General features: G+C 38.1%; 1 protein-coding gene across 1 annotated transcript in view; it reads left to right on the top strand.

Annotated features, from left to right (window-relative positions):
- Positions 1–25,786, top strand: part of LOC123826934 (ephrin type-A receptor 6) — a 912,013-nt gene that overhangs the window by 878,383 nt on the left and 7,844 nt on the right. Inside the window, exon 16 of the mRNA XM_045851150.1 lies at positions 20,577–20,770. Within this exon, the coding sequence (XP_045707106.1) occupies positions 20,577–20,770 (194 nt within the window). The remainder of the gene's footprint in view (positions 1–20,576; positions 20,771–25,786) is intronic.

A 25,786-nucleotide genomic window follows, 5' to 3' on the forward strand; every position in this document is an offset into this window, starting at 1 on the left:
TCTCCTCATTTTTTTGAATTCTTGTTTCTTCATTTTGTTCTGGCTGAATGTTTATTTCTTCCTTCTGGTCCAAATCATTGATCTGAATCCCGATTTCCTTCCTATCACTGTTGGTTCCCTGTACGTTTTCCTTTATTTCACTCTGCATAGCCCTCACTTCTTCCTCTATTTTGCAACCATGCTCAACCATTTCTGTGAGCATCCTGAATGCTATTGTTTTGAACTCTGCATCTGATAGGTTGTCTATCTCTTCATTGCTTAGTTCTACTTTGGAGCTTTGATCTGTTCTTTCATTTGGGCCATGTTCTTTTTTCTTGGCAGGCCTTTTACATAGTAAGGGATGGAGCCTTAGGTGTTTGCCAGGGTGGGGCAACCCAAGTTGCTGCATTGTGGTGCTGTATGTGGGGGAATGGCCCAAGAGGGAATAATGCTGCTTGCTTGGCTCTTGGATGGCTTTCCCCTCTACTCACAAGCAAATTAGGCCCTTCTGGTGCTGATTCCTGGGTGGGTGGGTTTGTGGAAGCTCTAGGACCCTGTGGGTCCCTCCAACAAACTCTCCTGTGAGGCTGGGAGTTTCTCCCACTGCCTCAACCCCCATAGGTTTTTACAGCCAAGGGTTTTGAGGTTTGATTTCCCTTTGCTGGAACCCTGGGTTGTCTTGTCTGTCTCGCTCCCCAGGTGTTCCTCTCAGTTTATCTGCATTCAAATGTGGGACTGCCCGGTCTGCCAGCTGCCTTGCCTCGAGTATTCTTAATCCTAGCTACCCATCTCTGCCCCTCTTGTCAATCTGGATAAATGTTTCTTCTTTAACTCCTTGAGTGTCATACTTCCATACAGTTCAATTCTCTAGCAGTTCTGGTTGTATTTTGTTTTTAAGTTTGTTGCTGTCCTTCTTTTGATTGTACAAGCAGGCAAAGTATATCTACCTACACCTTCATCTTGGCCTGAAGTCCCAAATGGCTCCAAATTAGTAACTTTGTGAATCACTATATTCTAGTGAAGCAGCAGGTATACTGGAAAGATCGTGAAAGCTTTAGAGGAGGATTTCTCAGCCTCAGAACTATTGATGTGTTGGGCAGAATCATTCTTTGTGTGTGTATGTGGAAGAGGCTGTCCTGTACATTGTAGGATGTTTAGCAGCATTCTGGCCTCTACCCGGTAGATGCCAGTAACACCCTCCAAGGCGTGACAACCAAAATTGTCCGTAGCCATTGTCCAGTCAAGGATGGGGTACAAAAATCACTCCCAGTTAAGAGCCACTGCTTTAGAGCTAGAAAGACCTGAGTTCATATCCTAGCTCGACACACAATTTACTGGCCATGTAATCTCAGGCACGTAGTTTAAGCTTTCTGACATATTGTCTATAATGGTATTCAAAACACTCAACTGCAGGATTTGAAGAAATTAGAGATAGTGTATGTAAAGCACCTTGTACATAGTGATTAATCAGTGGTAATAATAACTTGCTTATTATGAGCCAAGTATGTTAAATTATTAGCTCATTTAACCTTCAAAATAATGCTCTAAAACAGGTACTGTTTTTACTGTTATTACTAGATGAAGGAACTGAGGTCTTCTAGAAAATTTAAGTAACTTACCCAAGGTTACTAGTTAGTTAATGATAAAACTGAAGTTCATGGCCCCTGCTCACTCCAAAGTGCATGCTTTCACCCTCTATGGAGATGCCTTTGGAGATTTCCGAAGGCATCTCCATACCACAGAAGTTCTGCATAATGAGATCAAGCATCTTTAATTATGTATGCCATTCTGTCACAAGAAAAGTGTTTTCATTGTTTCCTATTAGCAAAAAAAGTGGATTGACTCACTGTTGTTTAGAACTATAAATCTTTCCTGCAGTATTTTGTGTCTTGATGTTAAAAATTTATAGTACATACCATATTTATTGAATTTCTTATAAATAGTAGCAGCAGCTTAAAACCAGATTCTAATGACCAATATATTTAGCCTATTACAAGAAACATGTCATAGGCACTTTGAAGGTACACAACTTCTAGCTGTTTTGAGCACTTTGTTTCTTTTTTTTTAGCTTATTTTCATCCAAATTCAAAATAATTGCTGTTTACTCCATAGGGGAGTACATTTTAATGCTAGGAGCTACAAAAGGTGCAAAGATGATACAAAGGGCACTGAAGGTCTTCCAACACTTATAGTGTATAATGTGCTTAACAGAAGAAAATGCAAGCAAAATATGAGCAGCAGGCAACATTAAATAACCAAATCCCCATAGAGCTAAATGTAGGGGAAAAACTAGCACCACGTAAATGAGAGGCGACTTGGCTCAAACTAATGATCTAACACAAGGCTGGAGTCTTGGATTTTGTTTTGTTTTGTTTTTCCCTGATGTGATGATGTTTTAAAAAAATCCTCCTTGAAGCAGTTTGAAACCCAAGTGCCTCCTGGGCACAGTATCGGTTAAGCATATGTTACGAAGCTAGTTCAATTTCCTAAAAAAGAACCACTTTCAAGAAGCATTTCATCTGAGGTTTACTAGGAAACATAATGCTGCTTAATATTTTTATGTTGTATTTTTCCTTACTTTTCAAAAAAGTTTATACAGTAATGAGTTTTGCTTTAATTTTCTTTCAAAAGCTTAACTGGAAAATATTAGAATTTATCTGTAAGATTATTTTTTATAGGTGAAGTAGTTGGAAGTAATCTTGTGATGTTATCTGAATCGATTCTTTATTTTTTCAAAACTTGAGGAGGAAGAAAATAACCTTTTACCATATTTCTTGTTTGTCCTCATAATTCTATAACCATTCTCAATTGTAGGTCACTACTTCAGCCAAGAGTGGTGGATGTGTAGAATCCACTTACCTAGAAATGCAGCATGATTTTACGACTCAGATAGTCCAGCCATTTCCAATTTCAGTCTCTGATTAGATTTTCCTGACTCTGCTTTATTATGTAATGGTCCTTGTGTAATGGTCTGTGTAAGATACAGTAAATTGCTAAACGCCCATTGCCATTATTTCAACTTCCATATTACAGAGGGAATTTTTGCATTTATTTGAGTATATGTTCTACCAAAGCAATTTTCAAAATGGTCTCCTTTCTCCCCTTTTTTCAATAATCCCTACTATTGGTACCTAGGCAATGGAAGTCTTTTAATTACACATATACCAGTTACACTAATGTGATGTGTGTCTGCTGCTGAGACAAGAGTAATAGAGGATATTATGAGATACAATCAATCATAATAGTAAATAATTCAAATAATAAAGTTCGAAGTAAAGAAAACCAATAACCAATATGCTATTACCACAGTGCAATTTTCAAGGGAATTTTTAAGTATATTTTATTGATTATGCTATTACAGTTTTTCAAATTTCTTCCCCTTTATCCCCCCTCCAGCCTAGACTCCCCCAACCTTCCAGCATTCCCCCTCTTAGTTCATGTCCATGGATCATACATATAGGTTCTTTGAGTTCTTTGTTTCCTATACCATTTTTTACCTTTCCCCATCTATTTTATGCCTACCAATTGTGCTTCATCTTCCCTGTACCTTTCCCCACATTCCTCCCTTCCCTCTCTCCACTGAAATCTCTCCAGGTGATGTCCATTCCTCTGATTCTGTTCCTGTTCTAATTGTTTGCTTAGTTTCTGTTTTTGTTTTTTTTTTCTTTTAGGTTCATTTGTTGATAGTTGTAAGTTTGTTGCTATTTTACTGTTCATAATTTTGATATTCTTTTTGTTAGATAAGTCCCTTTAACATTTCATATAAAAATGGGTTGATGATGATGAACTCCTTTAACTTGACCTTATCTGGGAAGCATTTGTCTGCCCTTCCATTCTAAATGAAAGCTTTGCTAGATAGAGTAATCTTGGATGGAGATCTTTGCCTTTCATGACTTCAAATACTTTCCAGCCCCTTCTTTCCTGTAAGGTATTTTTGAGAAATCAGCCAATAGTCTTATGGAAATTCCTTTGTGGGTAACTGTCCCTTTTCCTCTCGCTGCTTTTAAGATTCTTTCATCTTTAATCTTGGGTAACTTAATGATGATGTGCCTTGGTGTGTTCTTCTTTGGGTCCAACTTCTTTGGGACTCTCTGAACTTCTTGGATTTCCTAGAAGTCTATTTCCTTTGCTATACTGGAGAAGTTCTCCTTCATTATTTGTTCAAATAAGTTTCAATTTCTTGCTGTTGTTCTTCTCCTTCTGGCACCCATATAATTTGGATATTGGGATGTTTCAGGTTGTCCCAGAGATTCCTCAGCCTCTCTTCATTTTTTTTTAGTTCTTCTTTCTTCATTCTGTTCTGGTTGGATGTTTATTTCTTTCTTTTGTTCCAAATTGTTGCCTTGAATCCTGGTTTCCTTCTGTCACTCTTGGTTCCCTGAATATTTTGCTTTATTTTATTTTGGGTATCTTTCATTTATTTTTTCATTTTCCAACCAAGCTCAATCAGTTCTGTGAGCATTTTGATTACCAGGGCTTTAAATTCTCTTTCAGATAGGTTAGCTATCTCCTTATCACTTTCTGAAAAGCTCTCTTTCTGAAGCTTTGCTCTGTTCTTTCATTTGGGCCATATTTCTTTGTCTAGGTGCACCTGTTAAGTTGTAAGGGTCTGGGGCCTTAGGCATTCACCAGGGCAGGGCAACCCTCATTGCTGCATTGGGGCACTGCCTGTGAGGGAGGGGTCAGAGAAGGAACAATGTACCTTACCTGCTTGGCTCTAGTACACTTTCCAACAAACTCTCACGTGAGATTGAGAGTTTCTCCCACCATGGCAACCCCTACCATAGTCCACAGGCACCTCTGAATCTCAGTTTCCCATTCAGCCAGCCCCACTGGCACAGTCTGCCACCTCTCTGTGTTTTCTCTCAGCTGGCCCTGTCCCCATGGTCCGCTGCCTTGCTGCAGGTTCTTACAGGTCTGGTTGTTCTGGTTGACTGTTTCTTTAATTCCTTGGTTGTCAGAGCTCCATACAGTTTGATTTTCTGGCACTTCTAGTTGTTTATTGATTTTAGATTGATTGTCATTCCTCCTTTTGGTTGTGTGAAGAAGTAAAGGGTTTCTACCTAGCATCTATCTTGGCTGGAACTCTGCAGGGAATTTTTCATTAAATGATCACAAAGTTGTAAAATGTATACATGCCAGCAATATTTTTATTAAAAAAACTAATTACACCCATGGTTTCTGTTTAGGAAAATTTCACTTACAATCTTTTGCTCTTAACATTTTTATTTTGTTTGTTATGCTCTTTGGAACATTTACAAAGAAGGCATTTTAAAATCCCCTTTTCCTTTGTACTCATAAACTATTTTGCATAGCTTTTAGATATTTTTAGTGGGTGTAGGAAATGTATTAGAGTTGCCTAATATCTTTCTAAAATCAAAATGATGCACCATTGAAGAAATATTTGGTTTTTTTTCCAGAAAGCACTCGAGAAAAATAAGGCCCTGAGTTTTAAGAACATTGTCTTCTTAAAGAAAAAAATGGTTTTAAATAAATAGATTTGGAACATGTCTTTATATTTCCAAAAACTATAGTTTATTGGCGGAGAATTGGCATAGTAAGGAATATCATGGCTCCCCAAATCCTCCTGGTCCCAGTTTACCAGGATATATTCTGGCCCCATCTGAATTTTTTGTCTCCCTGCACTTGGAGGCCAAATCTAGACCTGAAGGTTACAGAACTTTAACATCTAGAGATGCTACCAAAGTCCTGCAGATTTAGCCTTCAGTTCAAATGACATTAGAAACATAGCTTTTTGAGCTGAAATATACTATTGCAAGTACTGAATCCAGTTCTCTTCTTTATTAGTGAAGAGACAGAGGCTTGTCCAATGACAGAGCTTGTCAGTGACAGTTTGAATGTTGATGCAATTCAGATGACTCCTTCACTAACGCTCTTTCCACTTTTTACACGCGGAACCATATTTAGATCGAAGGTGTTAGTTATATCATTCTCAAGAAGGGTGACTTTAACTATTAGGGATAAAGATTTTCCAAATAATAAACCATGTTACCTACAAGCTTTTAACCCATGAAGTCCTACACTTGATATTGTTTCCCATTTTGTCCACTCATGCAGCAATCTTAAAGATGGTAACCAACTAAAGACAAGCACTCTCCATTTTACATAGGCCCTTTATATTTTATTGTGGCTTAAAAAAAAATGAGGTTTGAGCCCTGGCCGGTGTAGCTCAGTGGACTGAGTGCAAGCCTGTGAACCAAATGATCACCAGTTCAATTCCTAATCAGGGCACACACCAGGGTTGCAGGCCAGGTCCCCAGTAGGGGGCACAGGAGAAACAACCACACATTGATGTTTCTCTCCCTCTCTTTCTCTTTCCCTTCTCCTCTCTCTAAAAATAAATAAATAAATATTTTTAAATGAAGTTTGAGAACTATCTTAAGTATAAGATTTTAAGAAAGACTTTATCTTTAACAAAAATCTTGAGCTTTCATGCCATAATTATTTTTTATTTGTTTGTTTTCAGAGAGAGGGGAAGGAAGGGAGAAAGAGAGAGAGAGAAACATCTATGTGAGAGAGAAACATCAATCAGTTGCTTTCCATATGCACCCTGACCAGGGATTGAACCCATAACCCAGGCATGTGCCCTGACTGGGAATCAAACTGGCTACCTTTTGCTTTGCAGGACAGCACCCAACCAACTGAGTCACACTAGTCAGGGCTGCCATAATTATTTACAAATTAAACATTAGCCTCTGAAAAAGCGTTTTTGGTCTGTATGTAAGAAACTACTCCATCCCCTCTTAATGTACACAGAAATTTCTCTTGCATTTTGTTTTTCACCAAATTTTATAAATTCTGTATGTTGAAAAATATGGAATAAGAAAATAGATATAAGATTACAAATGTTATTTACTTATAACCACTTCTTTTCTGTCATTTCTTTTTTTGCCCACATAGACTAATCTTTATATTAAATATAAGAAAAATACATTACCAGCTGTTTTTATTAATAATATTACTATATTATAAATCTAATATCCCATATGTACAAGTAATCACTATCACAAAAATTAAGTGTATACTGGGACCCTTTGCTTCACCATCCCCCTTCTACTTGAAATTATAGGTTTTCCACAAAGCCATGAAAAATATTTAGAGAGAAGCAAAAAATAAAAATACTTCCCATTCCATTTAACTAGTGTACATTTTAATCTTTACTAAAATTTTGAAATAGTTTCTATTAAAAGAAAGTGTAAATAACTAAATCCAATGTGCTGTTCTTTTTGGAGATATTCAACAGTTTTATAAAAATGTGATTCCCTGCACAACCGAAGCAATCCTTGTTCAAGGTTTTGTTCAGGGATGTTTAAGTGTCTTCCCATTGACTGTCTACTCCTTGTTTGCCTGGTTTAATAAAAGGCGCACACTGCCTGCTCTGATTCAGAAACTGTCAAAGCAATTGGAGAACTCATCAGATTTAGCAAGAGTAGGATAGTCTGCTACATGCCCCAACTGAGTCTTATGTTGATTCTAGGCTGTTAAAAATTGCAGTGTCAATGACAAGGAGCCAGCACGATATATTTAGAATAGCCAGCCAGGTCTTAGATAATACCTTCTGACAGAATCTAATTCCTTCTGCCTCTGCATGGAAATTATCACTGCAGTCATTTTCATATTTTTTCACTTTATTTTAATTTTTGCCATACAGTTTTAAATAAAGGTATCACCTTATTTAACTCTTCTCCAAAAGATGACAGCCTACAACTATCATAAAAGCAAAGTGTTAAAAAAAAATCTCTAGTTAATTATCACCCCTTCATATCCTAAAACAACAAACCTCAATTAGTCTTCTAGACAACGCACCCATATGCTCCAGGCTCCCTCTCAGTCCTTAATTAAGGAATCAGAAAATGCCTGTAAAGTAAAACTTCTCACAAAAGAAATGTTTGCAAGGATAAAAACAAATACTAAAAATCAATACTGTAAGTTTTCTAGAGCTGACCTTAAAATATAGCTTTTGTAAGTCACATACATGACAATTGTAGCTCTCTTCTTTGACTTGATAAGGCTTGTCCTAAATTACGGGAACAGATAGAAAAAAGAAACAGTTGCTGTTTAGGGTGCACTCAGCTTGCCCAGCCGAAGAACTGCAAATGTTCTGTAGTGGCCAGACCCGAAAGGGTAAAGGGGACCAGGTCAGAGGTAGAGACTGAGAGCCAGGGTCACGGTGAGCCAGTGCAGAATTTCAGGCATGGGAGGAGCCCGATCTCAGTTCCTCTTCAGTAGGATTGCATGAGTGTGCCTTGGAGGATGACTGCAGGAGAAGGTGAGACAAGAAGACTGGTTAGGAGGGTAAGGCTATTACAGTGATCAAAATGAGAAATAAATCATTCAGAGAGGGGCTTAAACATAAAGCAGCTCACATTATAATATGTGAATGTGGTAGAACCAGCATGACCAGTGAATTTTGAGCATCAGAGAAGGCAGTGGCCCAAGTAACTCCCTAATCTCACTAAGAAAAAGGGTGGTAACCTTTGCAAAGGACAGAAATCCCAAAGGAGAAACAGGGTTAGTTTTAACCAAAATTAATCTACAGCACCTCTATGACAACTTTATGTATAGGTGATAGGTATAGAAATTTGGAGAGAAAGCTGAGCTAGAGCTTCAGCAATGAGAGTCATAAGCAGATAGTTGAGAGTCGAACATGTAGCATGCACAAGGGTAAGAGGGGTCTTAAGATCTAATTCCAGGGGAATGTGTCAGAGATGTGTCTCAAGAATTAATCAGATTGTCTCTACCACTGCCACAGTTCAGATGCTACCAAGATGGTAACACTAGTCTGTTCTTAAGGGAATTACAGGAATCACTAGTTACGTGATATTAACTCAATCTGTTCATCAGTTTGAGCTCCAGTTTTCTTACCTATAAATGTGCATAACCGTATTCACACAATAAGGTATTTCAAGACCTCAAATTATGTTAAAACACCTAGCCCAGAACTCAGCACACAGTAAGCTCTCAAAGTAATATATGTTACTTGAATCTGAAATTAGAAAGCTCATAGAAAATTGAACTCATCTTCACTCCAGCCTCCAAATTGCTTTTCCCCTGTGTCCTCTGTCTTTGCCAGTTGACCAAGCCAAAAACCTAGAAATTATTCTTGTCTCCTCCCTCTACTGCTACATCTAATCTCACCCCACATCTGTATGCCTGCCAAATCAGTCCACTTCTTGTGCACCACTGACACAGTCTCTGCTAAGTCCTCTCTGATCTCTCTCCTGGATCACTGCAAACCTCTTTCCTGGCCTCCCGCCCCCTCCAATGCATTCTCCACTCTGCAGCCAGAGTGAACTGCCAAAAGGCAGCTCTAATTACTTGCTAAAACCCTTTTCCCTTTACAAAAAGTTTGTTTACAGCATTCAAAATAATTTATAACCTCAAGTAATATAAATTTCACTTAACCTTCCATTCTCAAATATCACCATTTCTTTCTCTGAAAACTCTGTTCTAGCTGCAAAAATCTACTTTCATTTCCTGATCGGGTCACATCGCCTCTCCTCTCATCTAACTGACCATGCTGCCTTCCATATGTGTGTTGTATATCCTTTAAGATTCAGCTCACCTCCTCTGAGAAGCCTCCCACAGGCTATGTCAGGTGCTCCTTCACAAGCTCCCATAGCTTCTTGGCCTACACGGCACTTAACATAGTCATACTCCTCAGTCTCCTTCACTAGATTATGAATCTCCTAAAGTAAGAAATAGTTCTTACTCATTGGTATACCTTCATGCACAGGATGCTCAATAGCACATTTAAGTGACTAATATATCTGTTTGGATGAATAAGTTAAAAATCCATTAGAAAGATGTATCTTTTAACCATTTTGTGAATTATATTGCTTGAACCTCTTCTCTTTGAAGCCAAAATTTTCAGGTGTGTGATCTTGGGCAAATTAAACCTCTCAATGTTGGAGGGATTGAGCAAAAAAGAAAAAAGAGAGAGACAGAGAAACTCATGGACATGGACAAAAGTGTGGTGATTGCTGGGGGAGGGGAGTGGAGGGAGGTACAGGAGGGTGTAGGTGGAATAAATGGTGATGGACAAAGACTTGACTTCGGGTGGTGAACACACACACTGTACAGATGATGTGTTGTGGAATTGTGTACCTCAGTGCTGGTTAATAATTTTTATTAATACTGATTAATAATAAAATTTTTATTATTTTATTATTAACCAGTATTACCCCCATTAGAATCAACAAAAAGGAAAAATGAATCAGAAAAAAATAAAATAAACTTCTGAATGTTTAAGTTCCATGTTTGTAAAATGGGAATAACAATAGTACCTACCCCACAGAGTTTATTATGAGGATTAAAAGAGTTGGTACATGCAAATCATTTAGAACTGGCCCCTTGGAAGTATCCAAGAGCTCTCAATTATTAGATGTCACTATGATTATCACTGTTATTGTTGTTGATATTACTATTCTCCTATGAGGTGGAACCCTAAATATTTGACACCTGTCATAACTAGGGCTCAAGACAAATTTCACAAGGTCACAAGATTTAAAAACTGAGGAAACTTAAAAATCAGAGGTCAGCAAGAAGAAAAGTCATGAGTCCCCAGATTTTCCCACTGTTCCCACAGAAAGGCATACTGGAACGAGACACACACTGCACACATTATGGGTAAAGATTTCAGGGGAAAGGCTACCCTCTCTTGTCACTATTCTTACAGAACTATCATGAGCGCAACTCCGTCAAAGAAAATAAATAGCCTGCTTAGCACCAACCAGTCTGGATTTGGGCATCAGTCATTTATAGCAAGCAGCCTTGGAAAGTCAGCTCCCAGCAGCCAAGGACTTTGAAGCCAATGGGAGATGGTAACCCCTCTGGACAAGAGCAAGAGCCACTAGTATTACAGGAACCTGAGTTTGGATCCAGTCTCTCTGCCTCAGAGGAAAGCAAGCCCCTATATCTCACCCAGCTCAGTCTCTAGGCAAATGAGAGTGAGATGGCAAGATCACTTTGGACAATGCTGTACGAGACACCAATATTTTAATATTTCCGCTATAGGTGAATTCAACTGCTAACATGTTATGCTTTTCATCCATCTTGAGTAGTATGGTTTGATATAAGGTATTGTGATCACTCATACTCTGTTCATCTTACTGAAGGTTGCTGAAGTTATTCAGGGTCTTTTTGGTTCTATATAAATGTTTGAAATATTTGTTCTACATCTGTGAAGTATGCCATTGGTGTTTTATTAGGAATTACATTGAATCTATAGATTTCTTTGGGTCATATGGACATTTTAACAATGGTAAATCTTCCAATCCATGAACAGAGTATATGCTTCCATTTATTTGTGTCTCCCTTAATTTCTTTCTTCAGTTTTCTATAGTGTTCCAAGTACAAGTCTTTTACCTCCTAGGGTAAATTTATTCCTAGGTACTTTATTTTTGTTATTGCTATAGTAAATGGGATTTTTTCTTAGTTTCTCTTCCTGATGTTTCATCATTGGTGTATAAAAATGCCATCAATTTCTGAATATTGACTTTGTAACCCATTGTTTTGCCAAATTTACTTATTAGATCAAGTAGTTTTTTGGTGGAGACTATATAGGGTTTTCTAAGTACACTACCATGTCATCTGTGAAAAATGACAGTTTTACTTCTTCCTTTCCAATTTGTATGCTTTTTATTACTTTTTCTTGTCTGATCACCATGGCTAGAACTTCCAGTACTGTGTTGAATAAAAGTGATGAAAGCAGACACCCTTGTCCTTTGCCTGATGTTAAGGAGAAAGCTTTTAGGTTTTACCCATTAAATATAATGTCGGCTACAGGTTTCTCATACATGGCTTTTATTACTTTGAGGTATGCTCCCTCTATTCCCACTTTGCTGAGTGTTTTCATCATAGATGGGTGCTGTACTTTATCCAATGCTTTTTCACCATCTGTTGATTTGATCATGTGATTTTGTCCTTAATTTTATTTATGTGGTATATTACGTTTATTGACTTGCAAATGTTGTACTATCTGTGCATCCCTGGGATGAACCCCAGTTGATCTTTTTGATGTATTGCTGGATGTAGTTTGCCAATTTTTTGTTGAGGATTTTAGCATCTATGTTCATCAGAGATATTGGCCTATAGTCTTCTTTTTTGTGTCTTTACTTTTGGAATTAGGATTATACTGGCCTCATAAGGTTTGGGAGTCTTCCCTCTTCTTCAATTGTTTGAAATAGTTTGAGAGGGATAGGAGTTAGTTCTTCCTTAAGTGTTTGGTAAAATTAACCTGTTGAAGCCACTTGGTCCAGGGCTTTTGTGTTCTGGGCATTTTTTTTTTATCACTGCTTCAATTTCACTAGTTGTTATCAATCTATTCAGGTTCTCTGCTTCTTCTTGATTCAGTTTTGGAAGATTGCATGTTTCTAGAAATTTGTTCATTTCACCCAAGTTTTCTAATTTCTTGGCATACAGTTGTTCATAGTAATTTCTTACAATCCTTTGTATTTCTGTGGTATTAGTTGTAACTTGTCCTCTTTCATTTCTGATTTTATTTATTTGGTTCCTCTCTCTTTTTTTCTTGATGAGTCTGGTTAAAGGTTTGTCAATTTTATTTATCTTTTCAAAGAACCAGCTCCTGGATTTATTGATTCTTTGAATTGTTCTTTTAGTCTTTATGTCATTTGATTCTGCTCTGATCTTATTTCCTTACTTCCACTCACTCTGGGCTTTGTCTGTTGTTGTTCCTCTAGTTCTTGCAGATGTAGGGTTAGGTTGTTTATTTGAGATTTTTCAGTTTTAGGGAGGCCTGTATTGCTATGAACTTCCTTCTCAGCATTGCCTTCACTGTGTCCCATAGGTTTTGGGTTGTTGTGAGTTCATTTTCATTTGTTTCCTGATACCTTTTGATTTCTTCCTTGATCTCATTGTTGACCCATTCATTGTTTAATAATGTGTTATTCAATCTCCATGTATTTGAATGTTTTTGAGTTTTTTCCTTGAGGTTGATCTCTAGTTTCAATCTATTGTGATCTGAGCATGCGCTTGATATGATTTCAATTTTCTTGAATTCATTGAGGCTTGTTTTGTGTCCTACCAAGTGATCTGTTTATACTACCATGTGGAGTTTAAAATGTCCCACGTGCATTTGAAAAGAATGTGTATTTCACTTCTTCGGGGAAAGGCTCTGTATATGTCAATTAAGTCCATTTGATCTCTAGAGTGTCATTCTAGAGTGTCACCAAAATATCCATATTGATTCTTTGTTTGGAAGATCTACCTATTGTTGACAGAGGAGTATTAAAATCCCCTATGATAACTGTGTTATTGTCTATCTTTCCTGAAGTCCTCCAAGATTTTCTTTATATATTTAAGTGCTCCTATGTTGAGTGCATATATGTTTACAAGGGTTATATCCTTCTGTTGGACTACTCCTTTAAGTATTATATAGTGACATTTTTGCTCCCTTTTTATGGCCTTTGTTTTGAAATCTATTGTCTGATATAAATATCGCTACCCTAGCTTTCTTTTCTTGTCCATTTGTTTGGAATATTTTTTTTATCCCTTCACTTTCAACCTGTGTAGATCTTTTTTTCCAAGGTGGGTCTCTTGTAGACAGCATAGAAGTGGATCATATTTTCTTATCCATTCAGCTACCCTGTGTCTTTTGATTGGAGCATTTAGTCCATTTACATTTAAGGTTATTATTGATAGGTACTTATTAATTGCCATTTTTCCATACTTGTGTGTCTCTCTCTTTCTCTCTCTCTCTCCCCCCTCCCTCCCTTCCTCCCTCCCTCTCTCTCTCTTTCTCTTCCCCTCCTTCTCCCTCCCCCTTTTAATAGCAGTCCCTTTAGCTTCTCTTGTAATGTGGCTTTGTGGGAATGTGCTCTTTTAGCCTTCTTTTGTCTTGGAAGTTCTTTATTTCACCTTCCATTTTAAGTGAAAGCCTTGCTGGATAGAGTAGTCTTGGTTGTAGGTCCTTGCTTTTCATTACCTGGAATATTTCATGTCAATCCCTTCTGGCTTGTAGTGTTTCTGTTGAGAAATCAGCTGCTAGCCTTATTGGAGGTCCCTTGTATGTTACTAGCTGTTTTTCCCTTGCTGCCTTTAAGATTCACTGTTTGTCTTTAAAATTTGCCATTTTAATTATGACGTCTCTTGGAATACCCCTCTTTGGGTTCATCTTGGTTAGCAGTTCTCTGTGCTTCCTTCTGAACCTTGCACGATTTTCCCCCCCCACCAAGCTAAGAAAGTTTTCTGTCATTATTTTTTCAACAGTTTCTTTCCCTTTCTCTTTTCTTTCTTCTCATATTCTTATGGTACAAATGTTGTTATGTTTCATGTTTCCTGAAGCTCCCTTAAAGTATCCTCATTCCTTTTGACTCTTTTTTTTGTTTTGTTGCTCTAACTGGGTATTTCTTTCTAATTTGTCTTCCAGCCTGCTGATTCAGTCCTCTGCTTCATCCAGCCTGCTTTTAATTCTTTCTAGTGTATTTTTCATTTCAGACATTATATTCTTCATTTCTTCCTGGTGCTCAACTCTTGCCCATCCAGTTCCCAGATGACTGCCCTTGTAGCAGACAGCCCCAAACTCTCTGTCATGCACAGCCTCTGGCCTTCTAACAGCACTGGGCTGCAGTCAAGAAATCCCCTTGCTATGCACCTTTCTGATCTCTCTGCCCAGCTGTACTCAGTGAGAGCAAACTGTGTTTTCACTCTTTTCCCTTTGCTGCCAAGGCAGGGACCCTGCCCAACATGCTTCAGCTCCCCTTTTAAAAAAGTCTTTCTGGGCACACCCACTGCAGTACTAAGTCACTGTCCAATTTTCCACACATATCACCTCTCCAAAAAGCCAAAAGTCTCTCACAGTCACAGCTGGCCACAGCCTGCTTTTGCCTAACCCAAGTGCAGATAGAATCCATCTCTCTCTCTCTCTCTCTCTCTCTCTCTCTCTCTCTCTCTCTCTCTCTCTCTCTCTCACTCTCCTGTTTGGTGTTTCCCACTGTAGCTATAGGTGTGCTACTCGCTGTGTGTATGTAGCCTGGATATCCCCAACTTTATGTATCTAAGCCACTCCCAGCCCGAGTCTCAGGGTTCTCTGCCCTGGGTTAGGAAAAGAGCCACAAAGCTATGATTTTTGACTAGGCTCTCTGTTGCTGCAGGTGCCACACATGGGGTATTTCCCCTGCACCTATAAAATCTCCTTGCTGCCTGTTGTGAAGCATCTTCCATACTTCTTAGTTTCCAAACATCATATCAGCTAATATTCCATTGAATGTTCAGTTTATTTGTTGGAAGGTCCACCAAGTATTAGAGTTGGGCCAAGAGCAAGTGGACTCAGCTTCTACCTACTTGGTTGCCATCTTCTCTTCAAAGTCTCAATAACATTTATTAATGTGTCAGGCACCATACTAAATGATGAAAATGCAAATTATAGAGAAATAATCCCTGTTTTCAAGTATGCAAAGCCTTAAAAGAAAGGCAGATGAAAAATTACAATAGAATGTAACATATGCAGTAATAGAAATGTGTACAAAATTCAGAAGCATTCAGAAAAGAATCTGTTCAGCCAGAGATTACAGTTTGCAAACTATAAAGTAAATATATTTTTCTATTTAGTCAGAATATTTAACTTAAGATCCAAATAAAAACACTGAAGTCTTTCCCTGGCTGGTTTGGTTCAGTGGATTGAGTGCCAACCTGCAAAACAAAGGATAGCCAGTTCAATTCCCAGTAAGGGCACATGCCTGGATTACAGGCCAGGTCTCCAGTAGGGGCCTCAGGAGAGGAATCCATATATTGATGTTTCTCTCCCCCCTTCCCCTCTCTCTAAAAGTGAATAAATAAAATCTTAAAAAAAAACTAAAGTCTTATTAGTAGATGCTATGACAAAAAATAGCATGATAATCACTCCTGAAATTATGTAAGTTGATATAAAATTGCAGAGGAAGGTATTATATCATGAAACTAAAAAGCATTTCTACAGAATGGCCAGAGGAAAGTTTTAGAAGCTAAAAGGAATTTTAGAAGCTAAAAGGAATTTAGAAGTTCAAATTCCACGTCTGCCACCTATATTGTGTAAATTTAGGCAATTGTCCTAACCACTCTGTGTTGGAATTTTTTTGTTTAAGAATGGAGACAGTTGTACTTGAACAATTAATTAATTAATTAATTAATTAACTACCATATTGAATTATTTTAAGCAGTAAATAAAAATATGCAAAGCACCTAGCACATGATAGATACTCAATAAAGACAGCTATTTTCTATATTTCTAATATAACCTCACTTGTCATCTATTTTATTCTAAGTACATATAATTAGATAACTCTGGTAAATCTACTAGACAGCTATTCTACAGTGGGATTTTAAAGTCTTTCTGTAATGGAATTCTATCCTATTTTTCTTAGAACTTTAGAAACTGTCTACTGTTGTTTTGATGTATTACAAGCATTTTACATACATCTGTTGTACTAAAATATGTTGTAAAATGTCTTACACATCAAGCCTAGTTGGTAGCAAAAGTAGTCAGAAGACAGATGAGAAAAAATCCTTTTCTTAATGGAATAGAAAATGAATAGAAAAATGCTAGTATCCTGGTAGATTAATATGTTCTGGTCACAAAGACACTGATAAGATTATGAGAAATTCCCTATTAGCAAAAAAATAAATAAAAAATAAAAACTACTAAAGCTTTGGAGTTAAGAGGTTCCTGAAGGCATTTTACAGCTCCTATTTGCAAACTGCCTCTAGTATAAATTATGTATATTTTAAAGCCATGTCAAATAGCATCAATTTTAAAGAAATTAAAATGTGTTTTTTTAATTACAGAACACATGTAAATGGTGCTACAATAAAGGATGTTCTTCTGTTAGCAATATTAATACTTGTATTTTTACTTTTTAATTATATTTCATTGGTTATGTTATTAGAGTTGTCTTGATTTTCTCCCTTTGCCCCCCTCCACCCATCATCCCTCACTCCCTCAGCCAATCTCCACTATTGTTCATGCCCATGGGTTATGCATATAAGTTCTTTAGCTGTTCCATATCCTATATTGTACTTTATATCCCATGGCTATTCTGTAACTACCTATTTATACTTCTTAGTCCCCTCACCTCTTCACCCATTCCCACACAACCGCCTTCCCATCTGGCAACCATTAAAATGCTCTGTATATCCATGATTTTGCCTCTGTTCTTCTTCTTTGCTTACTTTGTTATTTTAGATTCAATTGTTACTAGATTTGTATTTTTTGCCATTTTATTGTTCACAATGTTGATCTTCTTTTTTGAAATAAGTCCCTTGAATATTTTATATAATAATGGTTCAGTGATGATGAAATCCTTTAGTTTTCTCTTGTCTGGGAAGCTCTTTATCTGCCTTTCAATTCTAAATGATAGCTTTTCTAGGTAGAGCAATCTCAGCTGTAGGTCCCTGATTTTCATGACTTTGAATATTTCTTGCCAATCCCTTCTAGCCTGCAAAGTTTCTTTAGAAAAATTATATTCTCTTGCTCCTTTTAAGGTTAGAGAATCTTAACTTTTAACCTTTGGCATTTTAGTTATGATTTCTTAGAGTGAGCCTCTTTACATCCATCTTGTTTGGAAATCTCTGTGCTTCCTGGACTTGCATGTCTATTCCCTTCACCAAATTAGGACATTTTTCTTTCATTATTTTTTCAAATAGATTTCTAATTTCTTGCTCTTTCTATCTCCTTCTGGCACCCATATAATGCAAATGTTGGATCTCTTGAAGTTGTCCCAGAGGCTGCTTATACTTTCCTCGTTTCTTTGGATTCTTTTTTCTTCTTGTTGTTCTGATTGGTTTTGGGGGGGGGGGGTTTGTTTGTTTGTTTTTCTTTTTTGCTTCCTTATGTTCCAAAACATTGATTTGATTCTTGGCTTCATACACTCCACTATTGATTTTCTGTAAACTGTTCTATATTTCAATTAGAGAATCCCTCATTTCTGACTGGATATTTTTTATGCTACCGAGGTCCTCACTAAGTTCCTTGAGCATCCTTACAACCAGTATTTTGAACTCTGCAACTGATAGATTACTCAACTCCATTTTGGTTAAGTTCTTTTCCTGGAGTTTTGATCTGTTCTTTCATTTGGGCCATATTTCTCTGTATATTTATTTTGGCAGCCTCCCTGTGTTTGTTTCTACTATGTGAAGCTGCTTTGACCTCATGCCTTGGTACTGTGGCTAATATAGTAGGTATCCTGTAGGGTCCAATGACACAACCTCCCCTATCACTCAAGCTGAGTGCTCAAGGTATACCCTTCATGTGGGCTGAGTACATCCTCCTCTTGTAGTTGAGCCTTGGTTGCTGTTGGCAGATCAATGGGAGGGATTTACCCAGGCCAGTCAGCTGTAAGGATTGGCTATGACCACTTATCACCAACCTCCACCCTCCGTGGAACATCAGCTGTGCAAGGGCAATGTGGTGGTGCTCTGACATAGCCTGTAACTGTCCACTGGGTGCATTGGCCCTAGGGGTTCCCAGTGGTGTATGCCCAGGTCAGCCCCTGTCTGTACCAGTGCCACCCTTCCTGAGCCATAAAGCAATGAGATAGCTTCTACTTGTATTGTGCTTAGAGATTCTCACTCAAAGCCAAGCTGTGAGTCTAGGTTGGCTGCTGCTAGTGGTGGGACTGGGGCTTTCTGAATCCAGCTCTTATTTGTTTGAGGGGATTTAGGAAGTTGTGAAGCATGATCCAAGACCAACAATTCATACAGAAAAGCAGCTTGAGTGGGCCCATAAGTTGGGTGGGGTAGAGTCTCTGAGGATCTCCCAGGCAGGTCAGTGTTAGCCAGGTCAATGGAGTCTCAGATACAGCACCAGCTTGCCAGCTCTGTGGGGGGAGGTGTTAGAAAAGGGACAATGTCTTCTGTTAGCTTTGATGCCAGACACTTTAGTTTCTCCCTGTATGCCACTGAGAGCTGCCTTTCAAGCTGTTGCCCCACTGCTGGAGATCAGAGGAAGTGAGTCTGAGTGGGTGAGTCCGTGTGTGGGTTCTTTATAAGGAATTGCTTGGAGCTCCAGCTGTTTCTTCCACCAACTCAATCCTTGTTGGTTTTTGCAGCCAGAAGTTGTGGGGCTTATCTTCCTGGCCTGGAACCCTGGGACAGGGGGCCTGGTGTGGGGCTGGAACTCTTTGCTCTTGAGATATCCCTCCTGAATTTTTATCCACTATATGTGCATGAGGGACCAGCCTCTTCCACATCTGCGCTCCTCCTATCAGCCTGGATGGATGTGGTTTCTTTAATTCCATAGTTGTCAGACTTCCATTCAACTGGATTTCTAAGATTCTGAGTGATGCTTGTTCTATATTTTAGTTGTAATTTTGATGTGGCTGTGCAAAGAAATGAGCCAGGCCTGCCTACACTGCCATCTTAACCAGAAGTCCAGCACTTTCATATTTCTGTTGTTGACAGGGGACAAGGGTGAGGTTGTATTGTGTTTGTTTGTCTTTAAATATTTGCTTCTCCTCAGTTTTCCCACCTCAAAAATGGGGGAAAAAACCTTTCCTTTGCTTTTCTAAAAGAAATAATATAAAAATAAAGGCTTATATGAATACTTTTGAACATGTTATGAAAAATAAGTTACATAAATACAGGGTTAATTTAATTGCATTGTTCAGAAATTCCCAGATGGATTACATATTAAGCAAATAAATAACTTGTCTCATCACAAACGTGATTCCCTAAGTACATAAAGAAAAAAGAAAAAAGCCATCATCATCTTCTTGTCCTTAACTTTGGCTTCTTATAAAGAGTTCTTTCTCTAGAACTGCACTGTATCATAGAGTAGCCACTAACCACATGTGTCTATTTAAATTTTAATTAAAACTTACTAAATCTAAAAATTCAGTCCCTTGGGCCTACTAACCACATTTCAGGTGCCCCATGGTTGCTATGATGTTGGCCAGAGAAAACATTTCCATCATCACAGAAAGTTCTATTGGAGGGTGTTGGCCCAGAGGATGCTCAGGCTAAACTCCTGGTGCTTTGTGGCCTTCAACTAGGCATTAATAACATTTCAAAGATTAAATTATCTTAAAAGTCATGAGAGGGTTTATAATCATGAATCAAACTATGGGAAAGGCAGAAGTAAGGAATAAGAATTCAATAGGTAATGAAGAAGAAAGAAGAAATCATAACTAGAAAAAGAATACACAGTGACTTATTGTAAAAGGATAAAAAATTATGTAGGAATTCAGTGCTTCAGCAGAACTACATTTTTCTTAAAATATTTGTCACACATGGTTTGCTCTGAATGCTGATTTTCTAATGTCCTAATTGGGTTTTGAGATGTTCCAGCTAAATCATACAAACACTATTGTTCGGTATTGTGATGAAACTTAACCTGCCTTCTGTATACATGTTTAAAACATATATTTTCCTCTCAGGGACATCAGAAGGTACTATAGAGATATTTGCAATTTTTGCTCACAACTTTTGTATATATCCTTGTCTGGACCATTTGAATTCACAAGTAGTGTTCATGCTTACCAATATTTTAGCTTCTTTTTCCTGCATAAAAAGAAATCATAACTTAGCATATGTGTTCTATGTCCCCCAAAATAAGAAAATAACCTTTGTGTGCTTGCATTTAGGTCATTCTGTCCATTGAAGAAGGTTACAGACTTCCGGCTCCCATGGGCTGTCCAGCGTCTCTACATCAGCTGATGCTCCATTGCTGGCAGAAAGAGAGAAATCACAGACCAAAATTTACTGACATTGTCAGCTTCCTTGACAAACTGATCCGCAATCCCAGTGCCCTTCACACTCTGGTGGAGGACATCCTTGTGTAAGATGCATAAAGTTGATTTTCCCCCTTGACAATCATAATTTCTTTCAGACTGTAGACAAGACTAACAGAGAGGAGAAAGTTTGCCTTAATAACCACCTAGTTAAAATCAACTATAAAATAACTATAAAATAACTATATTTTATTTAACAGCTGAAAAAGCAATTTATTAATATTTTAGAAAAAAAATGATTTTTTACAAGAAAACAGGTTCCTCTTTTCTTTTTTCCATGTGTAATCTTTCTGAATTTCTTTATGCTTTTCTTGTGTGGGTCTTTGGTATTTACTTTGGTATTTACATATCCTTTATTTACTGATTCTTCTTTACCTTTATAAGTAGAATATGTGCATGCCTGCAGCCCCTTTAATTTTCTTGTCCATTTTATATATGTTCTGTCCCTCTATTTTAAATGGCAGACAAGATGGGCAATTTGTGAATCAGCCAAGAGCAAGGATGTTTCCTGCTGATATGATCACACCCAGCTATTGTTACTTTCCAAACCTAAAACCAGAGAAAGACAGATGACAAGATAATGAAGGCACTCACACACCATTTTATAAGGCAGTAGAGTTGAGATCTACTCACCTCTCTTTGAAAAGCAATTATAAGAAGGGGAGAGTAGAAGAAAAAAACTACCTTCTGTGTCTGAAATTATTACATTTAAAATATATTAAGTTGAAATATCTTTCTTTATTTAGGCCAAATTGGACTTAAAAATAACTCACCTTCCTGACTCAGGGGGTAGCCAACAGGATATTTAACTTTAGGCCACAGGTTCAAATCAGTACAGGTTTTTAGTGACAATAAGGCCAAAAGCTCTTCTAGGACTGGTTGAAACAAGCCTTAGCTTACAGCAGAGTATATCAGAGTTCACCTCTAAATCAGTAATTGGCAGCCTTAGTAAAGTGAAGCCAAGCATGAAATAGCCAGAGATTAAACTATTACTCTAGCTCATCTTCCCTGAAGCAGTCCAACACAGGAAGCTGTAAAGTGGGGGTGGGACAGGAAGATGGAAGGCTCTCTGATTTTAAAAGCCATGGCAGCCATTGAAGATTTTTCAGCAGGATAATGGAATGGCCACTGGGAGCAAAAAACAAGAGACTGGAAACAGAGACAATTATATATTTGCAGCAATACAAGCTAGAAAAAAATCAGGGCCTGCTTACACAATGGGAATAAGGTTAGGGTCATGAGATTTTAAAAAAGGATTTGTTATTAGGCAAGGGAAATGAATGTATCTTGGTCATTGATATAGAGGGAGGAGGAGAGAAAAGAATCAAGTACATTTGTCAAGTTTCTTTCTTAGACAAGCTGGTTGATGTTATTACCACTAAAGGAGACAGGAAGAAGGACAAATTTTTGGAATAGAAATGACACCATTTTAAACATGCTGACTTGAAGATGCCTGTGGTACTTATATGTAAAGATGTCCTACAGGCAGTTATATTTGTAGGCTGAACCTCAGGTAAAAATATCTGGGCTAGAGATGTAAATTTGAAGATCATCAGCATACAAACTGTACCTGAACTTCTAAGTATAGTTAAGACAACCCATAGAGAGTATAAAGAATGCAAATTGGCCCTGACCAGTATGGCTCAGGTGGTTGGGCATTGTCCTGCAAAGCAAAAGGCTGGTTCAATTCCTAGTAGGGGCACATACCTTGGTTGCACGTTCAGTCTAACCAATCGACGTTTCTCATCCTCTTTTTCTCCCTCCCTCCCCTTCTCTCTAAAAATAAATCAATACAATATTTTTTTAAAGAAAAAGAAGAATGCAAATTAACAGAGGAAAAGAATACAACCCTCTGGAATACAAAGATGCAAGAAATAAACTAAAGGATAGTACCAAGGTACACTAAGAAAAAAGAGCCAGACAGGTAATGAGGAAAACAGGGAAGGAGTGGTATCATAGAAACCGAAAAGGGGAAGAGATTCAAGGAATGTGATTTCCAAGGCCCCACAAAGCTTCAGGAAAATAAAAAGTGAAGTATACCCATTGAATTTAGTAACAAGGTGCTCAAGTGTACACCAGCAGCCTTTGCAAGAGAATTTTCAATAAAGTTGTTTAAGATAGATTACAATGAAGGAGTGAATATGAGGTCAGAGAGAAAAGCAATACAAAGTACTGTTTTTCCAAGAAATCTGTCTCTGAAGAGAAAAAGAAGTATTTAGAAATGATGTTTCTTAGCTTTTGCCTTTATATGTTTCATGGAAGAGTCAAGCACACTTTAACATTGAGGAGAAAGAGCTGGTGGAAAGGGCTCATGGAGCAAGTCTGCATTAATGAAAAAACATTAGCACCTGTAAACTAAAATCATTCATTCTGGGCTTCTTGTTGTGGTATAGAGTCAACGGACCCCACAGCCAGTGCCCATCAGCAGAGCTCCCTATCTGTTCTATGGCTGTGCAAGCAGGCAGGTAAGAGCCTTCTTTTTTGAAGAAAAGCAGATAAAACCATTTCTTCCCTGACTTATCAAGATTATGAATGTTCATCACATTTGGAAAATACTGATGAGGAATCTGAGGTGAGAAAATACCAAAAGTCAACATGATCACAAGGTAAAGTCAAGCTGAGGGCTCATGCCTGAGGGCCAGAGATTTAGGTTTCATGGGGTGTGCAGTGACTAGTGCCCAGGCTAGTGCATGGCAGGCTCTGTGAGGTGCTGCCCACAGGGCCAGAACTTGGTGCTTTATATACACTTGGCAGTTTGATTCAACCCTCAAGTCTCATCTCTAGAGAACCAAATGTAAGTTTTTGTGACTGATTTTCTTTGTTTCTGACAAAGGCCTGTGCACTACTGCTTTTTCCCCTAACATACATTTGTTTGAGAAACAAAAGGAACTGGAGTTCAAAAGGTACTCAATATTATGCTAGAACCTTTATCAGCCTTCTTATCTTCACAGTAACCTGAACGGTTCCCGTTTAGCCCCTCACCTCCAATGCTACCCTCACCCTATCCCCGACCCCAAAGTACTGAGACAGTTTAGTGAGAAAAGGCATGGGAAATTAAAGGACAGTGATGTTAGCTAAAGAATGACTGGTTTGTTTTATGCTTAAAAATCGTGACACTGCCCCTCCATCCCCCAAATCTCAAAGCCCAGCATTTGTCCCAGAGAGATACTGGATTAAGGAAATGTGACAGGGTGTAGAATTGCAGCCTTTCCTCCCATACAGCTCTCAGACTGGAAGAGGAGTCTGAGTGTATAACCCATAGTGACTCTTATTTAAACTCTCCTACACTTGCCTTTTTTCTACTATCCCCATGTTCCCAGGGTTCTCGCACACTTTTACACTGACATAACTCTCTCAGCCACTAGGTCCCCATGGTTTTTGTTTTACTCTAATTGCTTTTTCTCAAGGATTCACCTGAGAATCTTTTATCCTTTCTCTTGACAGGGTAGTAAGAGGGGAAGAGATGAAGGTAACAAAGGGGCACAAGGAAGGCTGAGAAACCCACTGCTTAATAATTTTATACTAACATTGGAAATTTCATAACCTTATGTCTGTAATATTTTCTTTCAAAAAACAGAACACCCAATAGAAATAATGTTGGTCAGAAAAAGCTTTCATTATTTGGAGCAGTGTCTCCAAATAATGCTGATATTCTTGTGCCTAACACACTCTCACGGGAGCATTCAGAGTTCCGTGCAGTTCCCAACCTTCTTGCTTTCTCTCCTGTTCAAGAAGGTATGTGGACATGTAAGTGAGCATAGTGCCATTATACATACAACCTTAAATCAATTGATAGTGAAAAAGAATTTTACAAAAGTACCTTAATAATATAGGTAGTCATTCTTTAATAAGTGTGAATGTCAAAGTACTTTCACTTTAACTTATTCTACAATGATGCCCTATAACCTTCCTTTCAAAGAATCATTTGTAGCTCTCACATGGTGCACAGCCCATGGAAGAAAATGCACAGCTTGAGGTGAAGGCAATGTGGAGAATGGCAACAGGAATAGCTGCTGCCTGGCCATGGCAATTGAAACATCTCTTGTTTCCTCTCCCCTGACCCTGATGATCAGTTTCGTAGATACCCTCAACCTCAAGCCAAGCATACTCCCATAGACTCCAGGGTTACATCTGGGGTCCAGTAGTTTAGTAGCACAAAGTGGATTGATGGCTACATGGGTGTTCTTTAACCCAGCCCTAATTCCCAGTCCCACCCACATTAATTCTCCTATCTATTCAAGCCCATCCCTCTTTCTCCATACACTGCAGCCTTCTGAGTGCACTATGCTGAAGTCAACTGGCCAGCCCTTTGGACAGTGCTGCAATGTAATAAGAAAATAACACTTTCCTACATCTCTGCTCCAGATCCCCAGAATGTCACTGTCAAAGAATTTTACAGATTATGGACTCCTTGACAACATCTGCTAAAGAAGGTTGAATCTAGGGATGGGTAGTGGTTGACCAGATGAACCAGTCTTTGATAGTCACTTGCCTCAAAAATCATGTTCTGCTCAGGCCAAGGCACTTAGTAATATTCTCACTACCCATTGGACCATAGTTAAGGATCTTATAATGTTTTAGCTTTTAGGAAATGAAACCACCACTTTTCTTATATATAAATCTAGTTGAACTTTAAGCACCTGGCTTCCAATAACGTGAATCACAAAGGTACAGAAAAACTCAAACCAATATCTTAATTTTGAGCCTCTACTTTAGAGAACTACAAGTTAACATTGTAAAAATAGATGGTATTGCCTCCCTCCACCCAGTTAATAAAGCACTTATAATGCTGTCTTCAGAGGGCAGTAACTTTCAAGAGTTTAACATAAATTTTCCCATTCATTTTGAAGAGATCTTGCTGGGTGCTGCCTATACTGTACATAATCAGCACTTTCTAAATTGTTATCTGTAGACACCAGCTCATGGAGAACTTGTTTTGTTTGACTTCTATAATGAACACTTTTAATGATGTTTTTTTAGGCAGAGAAATAACTACTGGGCAAAATCCAGTGTTGAATTGAGGGATTAGCAAAGCTTTGTGGAAGGAAAACAGAACATTAACT

This window comes from Phyllostomus hastatus, unplaced genomic scaffold, assembly GCF_019186645.2.
Source record: "Phyllostomus hastatus isolate PE091 unplaced genomic scaffold, TTU_PhHast_1.1 phas_contig_86, whole genome shotgun sequence".
NCBI lineage: Eukaryota > Metazoa > Chordata > Mammalia > Chiroptera > Phyllostomidae > Phyllostomus > Phyllostomus hastatus.